Source organism: Mycteria americana, chromosome 1 (genome assembly GCF_035582795.1).
Source record: "Mycteria americana isolate JAX WOST 10 ecotype Jacksonville Zoo and Gardens chromosome 1, USCA_MyAme_1.0, whole genome shotgun sequence".
Taxonomy (NCBI): domain Eukaryota; kingdom Metazoa; phylum Chordata; class Aves; order Ciconiiformes; family Ciconiidae; genus Mycteria; species Mycteria americana.
Window position 1 is genome coordinate 135,463,506 of NC_134365.1, and position 16,253 is coordinate 135,479,758.

General features: G+C 35.2%; 1 protein-coding gene across 3 annotated transcripts in view; it reads left to right on the plus strand.

Moving 5' to 3' along the window:
* RPS6KA3 (ribosomal protein S6 kinase A3) overlaps positions 1 to 16,253 on the plus strand; it is an 81,135-nt gene that overhangs the window by 52,655 nt on the left and 12,227 nt on the right. For 2 of the 3 annotated variants that reach the window (XM_075521390.1, XM_075521382.1), the window contains exons 10-17: positions 988 to 1,058; positions 5,520 to 5,608; positions 5,863 to 5,927; positions 6,029 to 6,131; positions 6,962 to 7,086; positions 9,108 to 9,233; positions 11,032 to 11,121; positions 15,436 to 15,594. In XM_075521390.1, the coding sequence (XP_075377505.1) occupies positions 988 to 1,058; positions 5,520 to 5,608; positions 5,863 to 5,927; positions 6,029 to 6,131; positions 6,962 to 7,086; positions 9,108 to 9,233; positions 11,032 to 11,121; positions 15,436 to 15,594 (828 nt within the window). The remainder of the gene's footprint in view (positions 1 to 987; positions 1,059 to 5,519; positions 5,609 to 5,862; positions 5,928 to 6,028; positions 6,132 to 6,961; positions 7,087 to 9,107; positions 9,234 to 11,031; positions 11,122 to 15,435; positions 15,595 to 16,253) is intronic. The other variant, XM_075521401.1, reaches the window with a different exon arrangement.

Here is a 16,253-nt window from a genome sequence, read left to right on the forward strand (position 1 = left end):
ACGTTATTCACTCAAGTTATCCATGTACATTTTTAATGCTTAGAAGGCTGAATATTTGGGTCATACCAGAAAAGAGAGGAATAGATGATACCTTGTGTTCAGGATGACTTAAGTTTGCATAAGCTGTTCAGAGGGTTCCATTATAATTATTTTAATTTTGATGGCTTTAAGTGTATGCCATGAATTTTCATTAAACTAAACTGTTTTGCAATTCTTAAACCAAAAATCAGAATTCCTGCCTCAGAGTACTGGCTGCCGTGACTGCTGCCAGGCTCCTTTCAGTACCTCATTTAGATCTGGTATCCCTGCAGTATACTGCAGCCCAACGGAAGTGCCTTTATATTTATCTATTTTTACTCAGTCACTTTCAGAACAAATCAGTATTTTAACAGTGTCTGTTGCCTACTACCAGGCACTGTAGAATGTGCATGCACGTACTGTGTAGCTCTTACGTGTTCCTTCAGGCTTTATTTCCACTGTATGCATACAGTAACCACTTTTCATCATGCATGTCTTTGTCAATCAGCTAACCTTTTTCCCCTTTCCAATGAAGGCTATGTACATGCCAATTTTAAAAATTTTGACCTTTTTAAATATCTCTGCATGAGGAGAAATTGTCACTAGCTTTTGAAAGGGGAATCTTTTTCCCTACCCTCCACCCTCTTGAAAACTAAAGTACAGTTGTATAGATAAGTCTTCCAAGAATAAACTTTTCAGGCAGAAGTGAAACACAGAACATTATAGTCTAAATTGTTCAGATAAAAGCATGTAAAGCAAGGTATCAATGTAGGAAAATATTCCGCAGCTTTAAAAATGGCAAAGGCTGCTCGATGTTCATAGTATTTTGAATTGTACAATGAGAAGTTGTTTTGCACAGACTTGGTTGTTAACATGCATGAATTTTGGAAGGTTAAGATGCTAAGTAGTTTTGTCAAAAATTAGATTTTGTCCAGGTAATGTAATTGATGAAAGTTTTACTCTATACAGTTTGAAATGCTCACTGGTACTCTACCTTTCCAAGGGAAAGACAGAAAAGAAACCATGACTATGATTCTCAAGTGAGTACACTCTTATTTATATATCTCATCAGGTATTCTACAGGGATGCCCTCCGGGCTGCAATATCTAATTTCTACTCTTCCCTCATTTCCAAAGGTACTGGTAAATCCTCACTCCCTATTCCATACTATTAATTCCCTTTGCTGCCTATCTAATTTGCCTTTCTATTCCTCCCCCATACCAGGTACAAAGAATTTCATAGCAGCTCTTTAATATGTAATAATAACTTCTCCAACCATATGATCTTTCCCATCTTATTTCCATAATATTTTTAACTTTCTTATCCTTTTTGATAACCTGTGCATTTTTTCCTTGGTTTTTTGTTTTAGTTTTTTTTTTGAGAAAGTATTTTCTCTCCTTATCCTTCTCTATCTTACCAGCTCCTCACCCCACTTCTTTATATTACTGGTACTGCCAACAACTTGCTTCCCTGGTACTTCCCCTATTTGCTAAAGTGCATCCTCCCTTATGTACTCTCCTATGACTTGCCCAAGCTCCAATTTTCCCCTTCGATATTTCCAGTATAGGTTTTGCCTTAGCTATATTGTGGAAATTGCTTTCCATCATGCAGTTAACATTCTTGTTTTTGCTAATGAAGGCCTGCTTTTTTTTCCTTGCTGATCCCCTACATATTCTCTGAACTAATACAACCTGCGACATAATTGTCCTGCCTTTGGGACTGTAGCCTAACGCTGTGCAAACAATTCTGTTTCCTCATGTCATAGTTTCACTTCTCTGTTTCCAGCCATTTTTTAGTAATACCATTTTTTTTTCCATGGAAGCTCATAAGGCTATTTTAGTTTTCTCATTTGTTTTCTGCTTCATTGTTTATCATTGTTCTTAGTTCCGTTACTACTTGTCTACCTATATATCGAAGCCAGCATTTATTTTGCACCAACAGCCTGTTTTGAAAAATAAATATATGAAATTCTTTCATATTTTTTTGAAGTAATTAGAATGTGAAAACAGCTAGCAAACAAACTCCTTCTTTTCCATGCTTTTGCTTTCATAATGCATACATGTTGCGTTATTTTTTGCCCTTGTTTTTCTTCCTCATCTTATATTTGCAAAAGTATTTAGTGGTGCTAATTTCTTCTGCTGTCTCAACACCATGCCAATTCAAATCTTCATGTTGTGATTATTGAATGTCTTTGACTAAAAGGTTCTATCTATTCACAGCAAGCGTAAACTCCTTCTGACCACCTCCTATTTACAAGAAGCTAGTCTGAGATAGTTCTGCTGCACTTTCACTTATTTCAGGAGCCATGCATTTTTTTCCCATCCATGTCTCATGAGTCACATCTTTCTCTTCTTTTCTCTGCCTGCATGTGACTCCACTCTGTTCCTCAACAGTCTTTCCACTGTTGCTACAAAAATCTTCTGTATTCAGCTGCCATGTAGAATATCCTCCTTGCATCTCCCCAGTTAATTGGCATTCATAACTACTTTCAGATTTCATCTGAGCATGTATCTCTAATTCCCTTTCCAACTTCTTTCTTTTCTCACCTTCTAGTCTTTGTAATTGTTATTAGTTTCAGAGAGCTGCACAAAAAATGTGGTTTGAAGTAAAGAAATTTTACCTCTGTTTTAATGTTCTCTACTCGTATGATTATTACATACACATAAATTTATTTTGCTGTTGGTAATAAGAACAGCTGAAAAACAGAAGATATTTTAAAGTATTTTCTGATAAGTTCACATTTTTTGTCTGGCTCCATAAGAATGGCAGTATGTTTTCTTTTTATTTTCTGTATGTATTTTATTTTCTAGTAAATGTACTATATTTCTCCTTAAATTTTTCATAAAACTGTTTAAAAAGGACAGGTGTACATATGAATTCATATTTTTGTAGTGTATCATTTAAGATATATTGCTTTTCTTACCTTCTGTTCCTGAAAATCCACAGCAAATGTATTCTTCTTACAACACATGTTTTCCTGGGCTCTTTATTTCTCACAACATTACCAAGACAAGTTTTTGTTTATTCTTGTGTGTTTTACCTAAAACTGAGAAACTCTGCAATTTGAAGAAATCATAGTTTGCAGCAATAAAGTTAACTTTTTAAAGTATCTTTTCTCCTTTACTGAAGAGGTATGCCTTCATCTAAAATTTTGTCTTCGTCCATCAGGAATGTCAGAAAAAATTGCTGTCACTCATGTAGTTGTATAACCTAGGACCTCTGAGGACCTGGTGATGGCCTTTTCTTCTACTGTGTCACATGGCCAGTAAAGGATTTTGTGAAAGGTGCTCCTTCATGATAGAAAGGGAGCCATGACAGTCTTAATCTCTGTGGTTTGCACAAGAGCCTCCAATTCACTCCACTGCAGTACATACCAGTCCTCTGGAATTTCTTCCACATATTCTGTTTCTGTTCATTGAAGTGAATTCTCTGTAAGATTAAGTGCAGTTACGTTTTTGGCCTGCTTTTAGATTTTTCTGAGAAGTTGACCTCTCATGCTGAAGCTCCAGGGCTGCATCCTACTGTTGGAACTGTTTTGGATTATAATAGGACAAAGATTTCCACCCACTCCAGCAGAGTCCTATCATATTTAGTTGTCTGTTCTCTGTCCTTCAATAACATTGTAAATGATACCATTGTTCTTCTGCAGACAATGTGTTCCTTGCTTCCTTCTTACAGCGTAGCTCTCTGATACTTTGCTGTAAGCAGAAATGACATCAAGTGAACATGCAATGAAATCACTACATATAAAGTGCATGAGTAAGAATTCAGCTGCTAGTGGTGCATGGCAATCAGGGAAGCATTGGATGGCCCACTGGCCATTCCTCTACTCAGTTGATGGTCTTGATGTGCCTGTAGTATGTTATTGAAGAGGCCAAAGAAGGCAAAGTTTTTCAGACCTCCCCACACACACACCTTCTCTAATGCAGAAATGAATGGAAAATTTAGTAAATTCTAGTTTTTAAGTAATGCATAGTGAATCAATGGCAATGTGTATGCACTTGCTGAAGTGACAGGGAGGGAGGTGGACATCTACAAATAGCTGGAACACAAGGCAAATCACATCTACTGCTTGAAACACAGGGAAAGCTTGTGTCACGGATTGTTATGGAAAAATACAAGCTACAGGTTGAATGAGAGATGGAAAGGAGGAAATTATATCCATCCTTACCATTATCATGGTCATAAGAAAAAGTGAGACCTAGTAACAGTGAGAGGATGGAGGCTCAACATTAAATGAGGAGGAGAAAAATATGGTGAGGATTACAAGACAAAATTAAATGACAGAACTACAAAAACTTAAATCTAAAGATTCAAGACTGGCAAGCTGGAAAGTAATATTTGAAATTGATTGAGGGGAGCAAAAGAAAAAAAAAAAGGAAAGAAGGGAGTGATCTTTTTCTTTTACCTGCTAATCTTGCAAGATCTGTCCTACCTTAATTCAATTTCTATCTTCTAGCTTAGGTTTCCTGTTTTGCTTGGGTGTTCTTGGTGTATGTTTGTTGTGGTTTAGCTTCAGTCCGCAACTAAGCACCATGCAGCCGCTCGCTCCCTCCCTGCCCCCCGTGGGATGGGGGAGAGAATACGAAGAGCACAAGTAAGAAACTCATGGGCTGAGATAAGAATAGTTTACTAATTGAAATAAAATAATAATAATAAATTGTAATGAAAAGGAAAATAACAAGAGAGAGAGGAACAAAACCCAGGGAAAAACAAAGAAAAAACAAGTGATGCAACTGCTCACCACCTGCTGACCAATGCCCAGCCCGTCCCTGAGCAGCAATCACTGCCCCCTGGCCAGCTCCCCCCAGTTTCTATACTGAGCATGACTCCATATGGTATGGAACAGCCCTTTGGCCAGTTTGGATCAACTATCCTGGCTGTGCCCCCTCCCAGCTGCTTGTGCACCTGGCAGAGCATGGGGAGCTGAAAAGTCCTTGACCAGTGTAAGCACTCCTTAGCAACAACTAAAACATCAGTGTGTTATCAATATTATTCTCATACTAAATCCAAAACACAGCACTATACCAGCTACTAGAAAGAAAATCTATCCCAGCAGAAACCAGGACAGTATCATACTGTCGTAGTTTTCTTACCCCTTCTAAAATGTCTTTTATCTTACTTTCAGAATGGATTTGCTTGTTTGATGTCATTTGGTAATAACTGGACTTAAAAGTGGATCAAAACATATTACAAGTTTGTAAACTGTTATCCTGTACTTACTTGTTTCTACATTTTTTACCACCTCTTCCTCTACTTAAGTTCCTGAGTCATTACTGAAAATACTATACTACTCAAAACAGAAAAAAAAAAAAAAAAAAAAAAATTAAAGGTTTACATGACTGACAGCACTTTTGCTCTGTTTCTGATGTCTGAAGGCAATTTCTCAGTGATGCTATTTTGTTTGATATGGATTTGTTGAATGACAAAGGACAGGGGGAATGCAGAGTTAATTCTTACCTAAATATGCTTGTATGCTATTAATTATTTTTGTTCTATAGGGCCAAACTTGGAATGCCCCAGTTCTTGAGTCCAGAAGCACAGAGTCTTCTGCGAATGCTCTTCAAAAGAAACCCAGCAAACAGATTAGGTAAAGTGTTTAGTGGAATATTTTAAATTGGATCATAATATTGATAACATCAATGATCATTAGACTACTAAATAAGTTTACAGTTTCTTGTGTAAAATAGGCTGTGAAGTAGGAACATAGTTTGCCTGTTTGCTCTTCCAATGATCAACAAAATACTTCTGAAATTAATGTAGAAGAAATAAGAAATATAATTTTGCTAGTCATTCTTTTGACCAAGAAGAAAATAATTCAGATATTTTTCTTCCTTATAAAAGGAGCAGGTCCAGATGGAGTCGAAGAAATTAAGAGGCATGCATTCTTTTCCAAAATAGATTGGAATGTGAGTATCTAATTCAAAATTAATTTAATAAATTTCTTAGTTAAGTATTTTGTGGTGTCATATAACTTCTTAATTCACTCTGGCCTATACCTTCTCTTCAGAAATTGTACAGGAGAGAAATTCATCCCCCTTTTAAACCTGCAACTGGTAGACCTGAAGATACATTTTATTTTGACCCTGAGTTTACAGCAAAAACTCCAAAAGGTAAAAAGAGAAGAACTGAACAATTTACCTATTCAAAAATTAGAAACATTGTTCCTGTTCAGGTTATGTAAAGTGTCTTGTTCTTCCAGGTGTTGCTGGGCTAAAAATGAATGTTCAAAGACAAGTATTGCATAGTTCATAAAAGTTTTTGTGGTCTTTGATATAAATATATCACGAGGGACTACTGAGTTGTCCTATGTTAAAAATAAAGTAATCCTCAGCAACAAAACATACATAAGTTCAAGTTCGCTTCTCTCTCTCCTTTTTTTTTTTTTTTTTTTTTAAATTTCAAAAAGATTATCCATGTCTCTTTAAAGGCTATATCCTATGGCTTCATTTAATTCATGATGGTCACTCTACATACTATGTATACGTAGAAACTTAGTCATTTCAGACTTTGGGTAGCAAAGTTGCTGTTTCAGTACAATCTGTCTCTGCATAGTTTTACAGTGATCCATTCAAAATATGATAGAAATTTTTGTCTTTACAAATGTAGGACATTACCAAAATTTGAGTACTTCTCCATAACTATAACATAAATATGCTGCTATATGTAAATATTTTCTACAAATATTTCTGCTGGGTTTTGTGTAACAAAATATTGTCTGACAGTAATATCTTTGTAGTGGTTGATTATCAGTTGTGTTTCTAGATGGTATATGCAAAATGATGCAGTAATTATTTGTACTTTGGTCCTCAGAAACACTGTCTGCAAATTCCAGTTTCTGTGTACTTTATAGAATAAAGCTATAGTTTGCTTTTCAGAATAGACATAACCTCATCTCTACATTTTAAAAATTCTGCTTGTAAGTAGATGATGTGTTTTTCAGATTCGCCTGGTATTCCACCTAGTGCTAATGCACATCAACTTTTTCGGGGATTTAGTTTTGTAGCTATTGCATCAGATGATGAAAGCCAAGCAATGCAGACAGTTGGAGTGCATTCAATTGTCCAGGTGAGTACATCTGCTTTAAAAAAAAAAAAAAAAGGTTAATAAAGCAGCATTGCTGTTTCTCGGTGGAGGGATTGTTTCCTTCATCACAGAATGAAGTACCATGATAAAGTCGTCATCAGCTTTATACAAAAAAAAGTAAAGATCAGGTTATTTTATCCAAACAATACCTCCGAAGGTGCAGGACCTGTTTCTTTACTGAGCAGCCACTGAATAGGCTTCAACCCTTAAATGAAAACATTCTACCATCAGTACTGTAATAAGTCTTTAATATCGAGCCATAATTATAAGGTGGGGGGGAAAAACAGACATCTTGATCTTTTTCCCCCCATGCATGAAGATATCGGTTGATTCCTACAGTGCAGTAGGAGACACTGGAGTACAATTGTTAATTTCATCTGGATGTTTTGGAACCCATGACCCAGGACATATTCCATCCCTCCTAAGCCACTTTATGTTAGTGTGCTAATCTTGGATATTTTGTGACTAATTTCAGTGTATCATACAAGTCAATGTTACAGTACACACACAACCTTTGGCTTCCAAGCAGAATTAGAATCACTCCAATACAGTCTCTGGTATTAATAATTGTGAGGTTGTCACTTTTAATAGCCTACCTTGTTATTCTTATATATTCTATTACTGCCAGTTTATTTTTGGACAATAAAGCTTTGCTTAGGTGTGATTTTTGTGTAAGACAAGAAAGGTGGACCTCATGCTAGAATGGGGGAGAGGCATGCCTTGCCTTCTTATGAGGCTGCGGTCATTCTAAAAGCATGCTTCAGCACTGGAGAGTTTGCAACCAGCAGGGAAAAAAGCAGATGCATGTACAAGAAAGAAAAGGTCTTCCACGTACTGGAAGACATCTACAAAAATTGTATTTCTACCTCCTCTTTCTGCTTTTGATGATTCTAATTACTGAGGGAGACTGAGTTGTGAAAACCACCTGGTGATCTAAATTGTGTTGAAATTTTCTTATTGGTGGATAAGTGGGAATAAAAAGGTATGCTGTATGATTGGGTTTATTTAAATTCTCACGGCAAGGATATTTTGCAAATGTCTGAGAATTTTTAAAAACCAGTTTATTCAGAACATGAATTGCTCTTGTATTTCTTTAATCCTCTTACTATGTCTAGAATAGTCGTAACATGCTTGTCTGTACACATTACCTGTTTCATGCGTAACAAACCATTAAATTTCAAGGGGTTTTAGACCCTCTTTTATTCTAAAGAAGCTGTCTGATTTCGTATACATGTCAGAATGACTTCTAGTCCCGAAATCTTGCTAAAAGTTTCTACAAGCTTTTCTGTGCTCCTTCTTTCCCACATAGTTTTGTGGATGAAATTCTTTCTCTTTGTATATGGTTTCCTTCTCTTGTAAAGGTCTGTTTCTCTGCTGCCTTTCCTCTGTGCCCCTCGACCGCTTCCTCACTCCTATTTCCTCTTTTCTGTGCTGCAGGATACCCAGATGGTTTCCTGCAAATGCTTTGCATCCTTTACACAAACTCCTTATACTAGAACACCATTTCCTTCCCTTACAAGAGTGAACACTTGTCCTTCTTTCAGCTTTTTATTTCTGTGAAAGGATTTTTGACTGCCATACCATGCAATTTCCAGTTAATCTGATTCTATTCAGTATGTCTGAATTTTCCAGCTGGCATTCATCTATTCAGATAACAGAAACAGTGATGCTTTTTTAACCATTATTTTATCATTATTTTATCATGTAGTCTTCTGATCATCTTTGTTTTGGAGATTCTATCTTTAAATTAATAAATCAGTAACCAGAAACGTTGTCATGTCAGTTTCTAAAATACAGTGTGCATTATTTACAATGTCTCTAATATATAATTAATCTCATACTAATATCAAACGGAAGGTAGTGGCTCTTTAGACCAGTTTGACCTAGTACAGCCATCAGTTTAAAATTAAAAGCAAATCAGTAGGAATTCAAAAACTTATTCTTACTATAAAGGTCAGTTATATACTTAGAATATTCATTAATTGATAATGTTATTTTGGTAGCAGTTGCACAGGAACAGCATTCAGTTTACTGATGGATACGAAGTAAAGGAAGATATTGGAGTTGGGTCTTACTCTATCTGCAAGAGATGTATTCATAAAGCTTCAAACATGGAATATGCTGTAAAGGTAATTACTTTGTTATAAAACACACCAACTGTTTACAGGTTTTAGCACATAGGCATTGGGCATCATTAATTGATTTGCCATAAAGAACACAGCAAATTAAGAGAATCTTTTTCTATTAAGAAAATTTTTAGATGCAAATGTGAATTACACTAATCAACCAAATAGAATATTTACTGGCAGCTATTTATATAGAATTTGTATGGGTTTTGTTATCTGTATGCTGGTTTGGGTGGTGAAAAGCAATCTTCAGTCTTTGAAACGCCTGTGTAATTACAGTAAAACTGATGGGAGTTACATGACTGCTTCTAGAAGGAAATGTACTATGAAAAGCTTACATAACTTTCCATCATTTTTTTAAAAATGTGATTTGATTACTTTTATTTAAACATAGTTATATATGGGCTTTTTGCTTCCAAAGTAGATTCATAAATTGTCAGATAGCTAGGAATTCATAACAGTGCTTAAGTCTGGTATACCTTCCAGACTAAACTTCAACTCTCTTTGCTTGCTAATTTTTAACAACGTTTCTAATGTTGTTTTTATGTTATTCCATGGGGCTTTCTAGCACTTCTTTGAAGGCATTAAATTCTTAGTTGAAATCAGTAGAATTCCCAGAAGTGGAATGATAAGAGGTTTTTTGTCTTTCTGTATAACACTGTGGAGCTGAATGGTTACTATGAAAGCAGGAGTATAGATTAAGCAGACTTTAAAAGAAAAAAAAAAATTAAATCCTCTTCTCTTTTCAAATTGTTGAGCAGTTTACTACTCATATATGTAAAATGCGAAGATAAATTAAGTATGTTTTGCTGTGTCTTTGTACACAGATTGTCTACTGGAAACCCTCCAACTTCAATTTTGTAGTTACATACTTGTCATTATTCTGGTTCTGGCCAGGAACAGATTTGACTTCTGTGCTTGCAATTTGAAGTAATTTCTTGAAAGTAGAAGAAAGTACTGGCATAGCTGTTAATTCTCTAAGCCGTAACATTTATTGTGAGGATTGCCTTGCTTTTCTGCTGCCTCTATTGTGACTTTTTTTCCCCTCAAGGAATCATGAAAAAAGAATAAGGTGATCAGTGTCCAATGTGTTAGGATGGTGCTGGTAGCAGTAAGGGCTTTAGGATGTCAAGAGCAAGAAAGGGTAAGACAGAGATGGAGAAGACATTAGAGGCAATTCTACAGGTCAGAAGCAGAGGGGGAAAAAAAGAAGAAATAGAATATGTTTTAAGTAGGGCAAAATAATGTTTTGCTTGTTTGCACAGGGAGAGCTTCAGAGCCTGATAGCAAGCCTCCAGAGATTCAAAGGAACTTTCATAATGGAATGCTTGTCTGAATTAACTCAGAGAAATTTTTTCTTTTTCTTATTTTTTATTCCCTTACTCTCCTGCTTTGTCTTTTGCTGCACTAAATATTTGTTTGAGATTAGCTTTATGAAAATCAGTTCATTAGCATCATCAAACCAGTATCTCATGTCAAATTAGGAACTTCCTATTTTATTAGATGGTGGGTACTGAAGTCTTATCTACTAAACAGCCTTGCATTATTTGTCACAGCCTGAGGGATCAGATCACTTACCCTCCAAAATTGTTTTCAACAGAGAGATTTTTCCATGTTTTTCCAACGTTTTTGCTTTGCCTTGCTGTTCCGATTTAACAACCTTTGTTTTGGTTATAATTCATGCCCTTTACCAATAACAATAAGTATTGCTTATCTGTTTATGCTAGTAAGCACACCAAAGTGTTACTCTATATAATATTCACAAAAAGAATTATGCCTGTGTATCTATTTGCTCTTATAGATCATTGACAAGAGTAAAAGAGATCCAACAGAGGAGATTGAAATCCTACTGCGCTATGGACAGCATCCAAATATTATTACCCTAAAAGATGTAAGTAGTGTGTTAAAGACATCCTTTAGTGTATTTTAATTGCATATCACTTTCTAATCTGAGAGATGACAAACTACATGTTTTAGACTTATGTTCATGTTTTTCAGTATTTAAAAATAAAACAATGTCCTAATGCAATTTATTCAACAATATCCAATTTTTTAATGAGATGTTTCGTTGTCATCTTTTAAAGATGTTCATATTTTGGTACTACGTAATCCTAAGCAGTCAAATAATTCATCCTTCATAAATCCTAGCACAGGAATAATTCATTTAATGTTGGCTGTATTTTTAAAGGAACAAGCAAGTTTTTTGATTGCTTAGTTAACTTTGAATCTACTTTTGTTTACGATAGTCAAAAGGAATTTTAAAGTTCATAACTGAGACTCACTGTTAGCACAATACCCAAAGTAATTTTCACAGACAGTAATGAGTATTACTCAGTAGTGGACAAAATCTTTTCATATCCATGGTCATCATTTTTCTTTACCTAGTATCTTTATCTGGTCTTTGTATGGAAGATTATCTAGCTATTTTTTTCTTGTATTATTTGCTCTGACCATGGAAACACTTTGACCATAAAGAGCAAAGAACAACATAAGTTGGGAGGTAGAGATTTTTCATAGTGAACAGCAGATTATGATGATCTAACAGAAAAAAAATTGTCTTTCTCTCCTTGATTATGCATCAAAGAAGATTAAAAATTAAAAAGGCGTATGCTTAATGACTTTCTTAGTCTGCAAGAAAGTATTCTGGTCCCCAAAACCAAACCTCAAGCAAAACAGCTAACCATTTCCAGGAAGCTGAGCCCAGCTGAAGGGAGATTCTCAGACATTTTGAAAGCATTAAAACAGTAGCTCGTAAATACTGTGGAGATGAGTACTAGAGAACTATGCCTAAAGTTCTTCCCCTACTATAATCTGTCTTCACTTTATCAGTATCATGTAGTTTGGGCCTTTCTTGGGAGAACAAAATAAGTCAGATATACAAGGGAGCCCACCATGGAGCTTACTTTATTGCAAGCTAGGTATCATAATTACAATCCCATTTTCTGTTTGTTCTGCTTCACAAGGTTGGACAATAAAGCTACCTGAAAGCAACTGTGCTAACATGGAACCTGCATCAGCATTCACATTGCTTTTAGTGCTGCATGCTAGGTTTATGTGTTACTTGAATTCATAATAGAGGTTGTGTTATTTAAGCAGGAAGACAAGCATAAGGAATGTGAGTACTTACCTGAACTTTAGAATTATGAATATTTTACACTGAGAGCAGAGAAACCCAGGCAGCCTTGAAAAGTTGCCACGTATGCTGAATCATTTTACTTTGTAATTAATTCTTCATTATCATCAGTCATCTTCCAGCAGGAGCCATGTTTCATTCACACCAGCAGTAATACACAAATAGCAAAAGGAGACTACCAAAAAAAAAAAAAAAAGCCTTAAGTCACAGAGGAAGAAAGACAGGAGGCTGTAATTCTCACTTATTTCTACTCAGATCCGTTCCTCAAGCAGAGTTTATGGAAGTATGTCCAGTGTAAGGAAAGAGGTATAGGATTCATATGTAATAGAAACTTGTATAATATCCACTACTGTAAGAATTTAACATTGTTTTAAGTTTTCATTGTCCTACTATAGATGCATGGGGCGGATTGCTTGCATATCCCCCAATATAATGGTGTGCTACTACACCTTTCAGAGGAAAGAATAAGGAGTATTTGGCCTCCAGGCCTCAAACTCATCAAGAGCACCATGAATACAAATAAAACTCAATGTTGATTTCACTCAATTTTTCATTCAGTTCCACACCAAAATTTAAATGTTTCTATTTTGAAATGCCAAAATAAAATGTTTCAGCATTTAAGTGCATGTCTTTGGAAATTATTATTCTGCAAGAAATTATTTCTTTCTTTTCTTGTATTTCAAGAATAAATGCAGTAATATTTGAATTTAACTTAGGATGGAAATTTTCATTTTTTTATGTAGTTTAATTCTGAAGGTGTTTGGATTGAAACAATGGATATTCAGAACACCAAATTATTTCTGCAATGTACAGTCCTCTGGGGTTTTTCCTTCTGATTGTTATCAGTGGTCTTTTTCAGTTCCACAGTATATAAACAAAAGAAGGAGCTATATTGTGCTAAATCAGATGTCCTTCTTATCCAATATCCTGCCTCAGACAGTGGCCATTACTGGATGCCTAGGAAACAGTGTAAGAACGGAGGAAGCACACAGCTTCCAACAAACCATTACCTAGAAACTTCCTGTGCCAGACCATTATATGTATTTTACCCTTTTTTACCTATTAGTTACTGTTCTGTAACAGAACTTTTGTTTTGTTGAGTTATTTAAAGCATTGGCTGAAGAATCTTTTCAGAAGCTTTTTAGAAACCTGAATACAGTATATTCAGTCTCCCTGTCCAAGTGCTTATTTATGAGTTCAAAAAAACTCCTAATATGTATGTGAAATCTTATTTCACTTTGCAAAAACCCTGTTCTCTATCTCCATTACATTTTATTTTGTTCATGTGCCTACATCTGTTTCTCACTATAGTTTCTTCCAGTTTGCCTGGTAGAGAAGACATACTGACTGATCTTTGGCGTGTGCCAGGAGTTCATTTTAAAACTTAGCATCACATTTATGATCTCTGCATAATACTGTGCACCTAACTGTGAAGAAAACTTCAAAAGTATTTATTCAGCGCAAACAGCTTCCTGGAATAAGACAGCTAAATTGATAATAACATTAGTGAAATCAGGCTAAGGGGAATGGTTTGTTTGAGGTGGTCTTTTTTGTTTGGTGGGGTTTTTTTATTTATTTTTGCAGCCAGACAGGGCCAGCAAGGGGTAGCAGATAAAATAGTAACCAAATGCAAATTTTGTTTGAATGCCCCCTGCAGTACTGAGATGTGTGTGCTTCTTAGTGTCAAATGAAATAAGCTTATTTCCTCATGTTATACCAGGATTAGAGGGGGCATGCCTAATAAAAAAATATTAAAAATCTAAAATGCCAGTTCAGTATCTAGAATTATATAATTCTACTATTTAATACTGTGTAATAGTTAAAGTCTTAATGCAAACATGTTCAGATGATCAGTCATTTTTATTTCATGGGTGAAAAACTACTGTTAAATGAGAACATAGAAACCCATCATGTCTTCCTCTCCTTAAGATCATAAGCTTGTAAAGCCTGGGGAATTATTTATTTAACACTCTTCCTTTTTTTTATTTGGTGAGAAAATAATCCTTTTAGTATAGTTAAGAGCACAAAAATTTCTAAGCTTAGAAATTTAGTAGCCTCTATTTCCCAGGTAGCTTAAGACAAGGAAATTGGGATGAAAACTCTTTTTTTTAATTTAGCTGATATCTATTCCTAAATTGATTTTACTACAACTCAGATAGTTGTTTCTAGTTAAACACAAAATAGTTTTTATTTCACACATACTATGGAAGAGAACGATTCCAACATCACTGTAAAAATAGGTTGAAATAAAAATAGGGAACAGAGACTGTAAAAGATTTAGCTAAAGCAGAAACCAATTTCTGAGTTAAAACCCCAAGAAAGTGCAACTGAAATGAAATGCTTAAGTATAGCTTAAAAAGTGTTTTGGTATAGTTCAGTCTGTAGTGCCCCCTGGTGATAATATAAATAATTCTCAGCTATTGTTTCCCTAGAAGATAAAAGCCATACAAAAATTAAGCTGTTTTCCATAACTAGAAGGGCTAAAAATATACATGTTTTATTAATTTTAGACTTTGGTATAGGCTTTATGTGCATAGTAATATATAAGTTGTAGGCTTTTATCATAGCAGCTCCATATGCATTAACTTCGTTGTTCACAGAGAGAAGGTGAACTTAGGTTTATTTTTTACTTTTTGTCTGACTGTTCAGTTGTAATGATCTCTGTTTATATTTGCAATTCGGTGCAAGGATTGCTTCTAGAATTTGCCCTGGTTTTGCCTTAGACTAGTTTCCATTTACTACTACTAAATTTCTCCCATGTCTAGTTTAATTTGTTTCAGTAAAACTATATGGGGAAAACTACACGTTATTCATCCTTTTTTTTTTTTTTGTCTTAAACATTTACATGCCAGTATTTTTGTGTTATTTCATTACTGTACTACCTTTTTGTGGTAGGCTTTGTGTTCATTTCTGAAGATGAACAATGTTTGGACAGTGTGTGGGGTGAGAAATATGGGAAAAATAATTGAAGAAAACAGCTTGTGGACATGCCTGCACTATCTCTGTGCATTTCACAGGAAGATAGCAGAGAATAAATATTTTGAAGTTTACATCATTATGTACTTTTTGCAGGTGTATGATGATGGAAAATATGTATATGTAGTAACAGAACTTATGAAAGGAGGAGAACTGCTGGATAAAATTCTTAGGCAAAAATTTTTCTCAGAACGAGAAGCTAGTGCTGTTCTGTTCACAATAACAAAAACTGTTGAATATCTACATGCGCAAGGGGTAAGTTTTCATCTCAGACAAAATGCTTATAGATGCTAATGTTCTTCTCTTTCAGAAGTATAAATCCATGTATTTATATGTTCTTCTGTGCGGTAATTAAGTAATTTCTGGTAAATAATTACATTGCAGCAAGAATTTGTGTTGAAATCAAAACATTCCACATCAGCTGTGTAGATATCCAGATAACAGAGATGATGCAACTGTTTCTGTTGTCCTTCATGCAGTCTGTCACCAGTTCTGTGGAATATGCAGATAATGACTAACAGAAAGGATATGAGAGGAAGTAAGCCACGAAGAAGTGCTAGGACCAGTGCTGTTGCTTAGCTATGGGACCTAATGTAATTTCAACCCCTTCCTGTGATAGACCCTGAAAAATGAGTATTCTCCACCTATCACTCTTGTAATTTCTTCCACTTCTTGGTTCTGAAGAACATGGTTTATGACTTATAACTCCTGCACCATAGGGTCAGGAAGTTGTAGTGGACTGTTACAAGAAGGAAAATTAATGCTTCAGGAAATTAATTTGGAGACAGAGGAAGTAGTTCAAAGGTAGAGAAGGCAAGTGTGACAATTGCATGGCAAGAATGACAAGTCATGTTGCATTTTTAAGTAAACAACAAAAGGGAGAAAAAGCAGAAAGTAAGGGTGCAAGGAAAAAG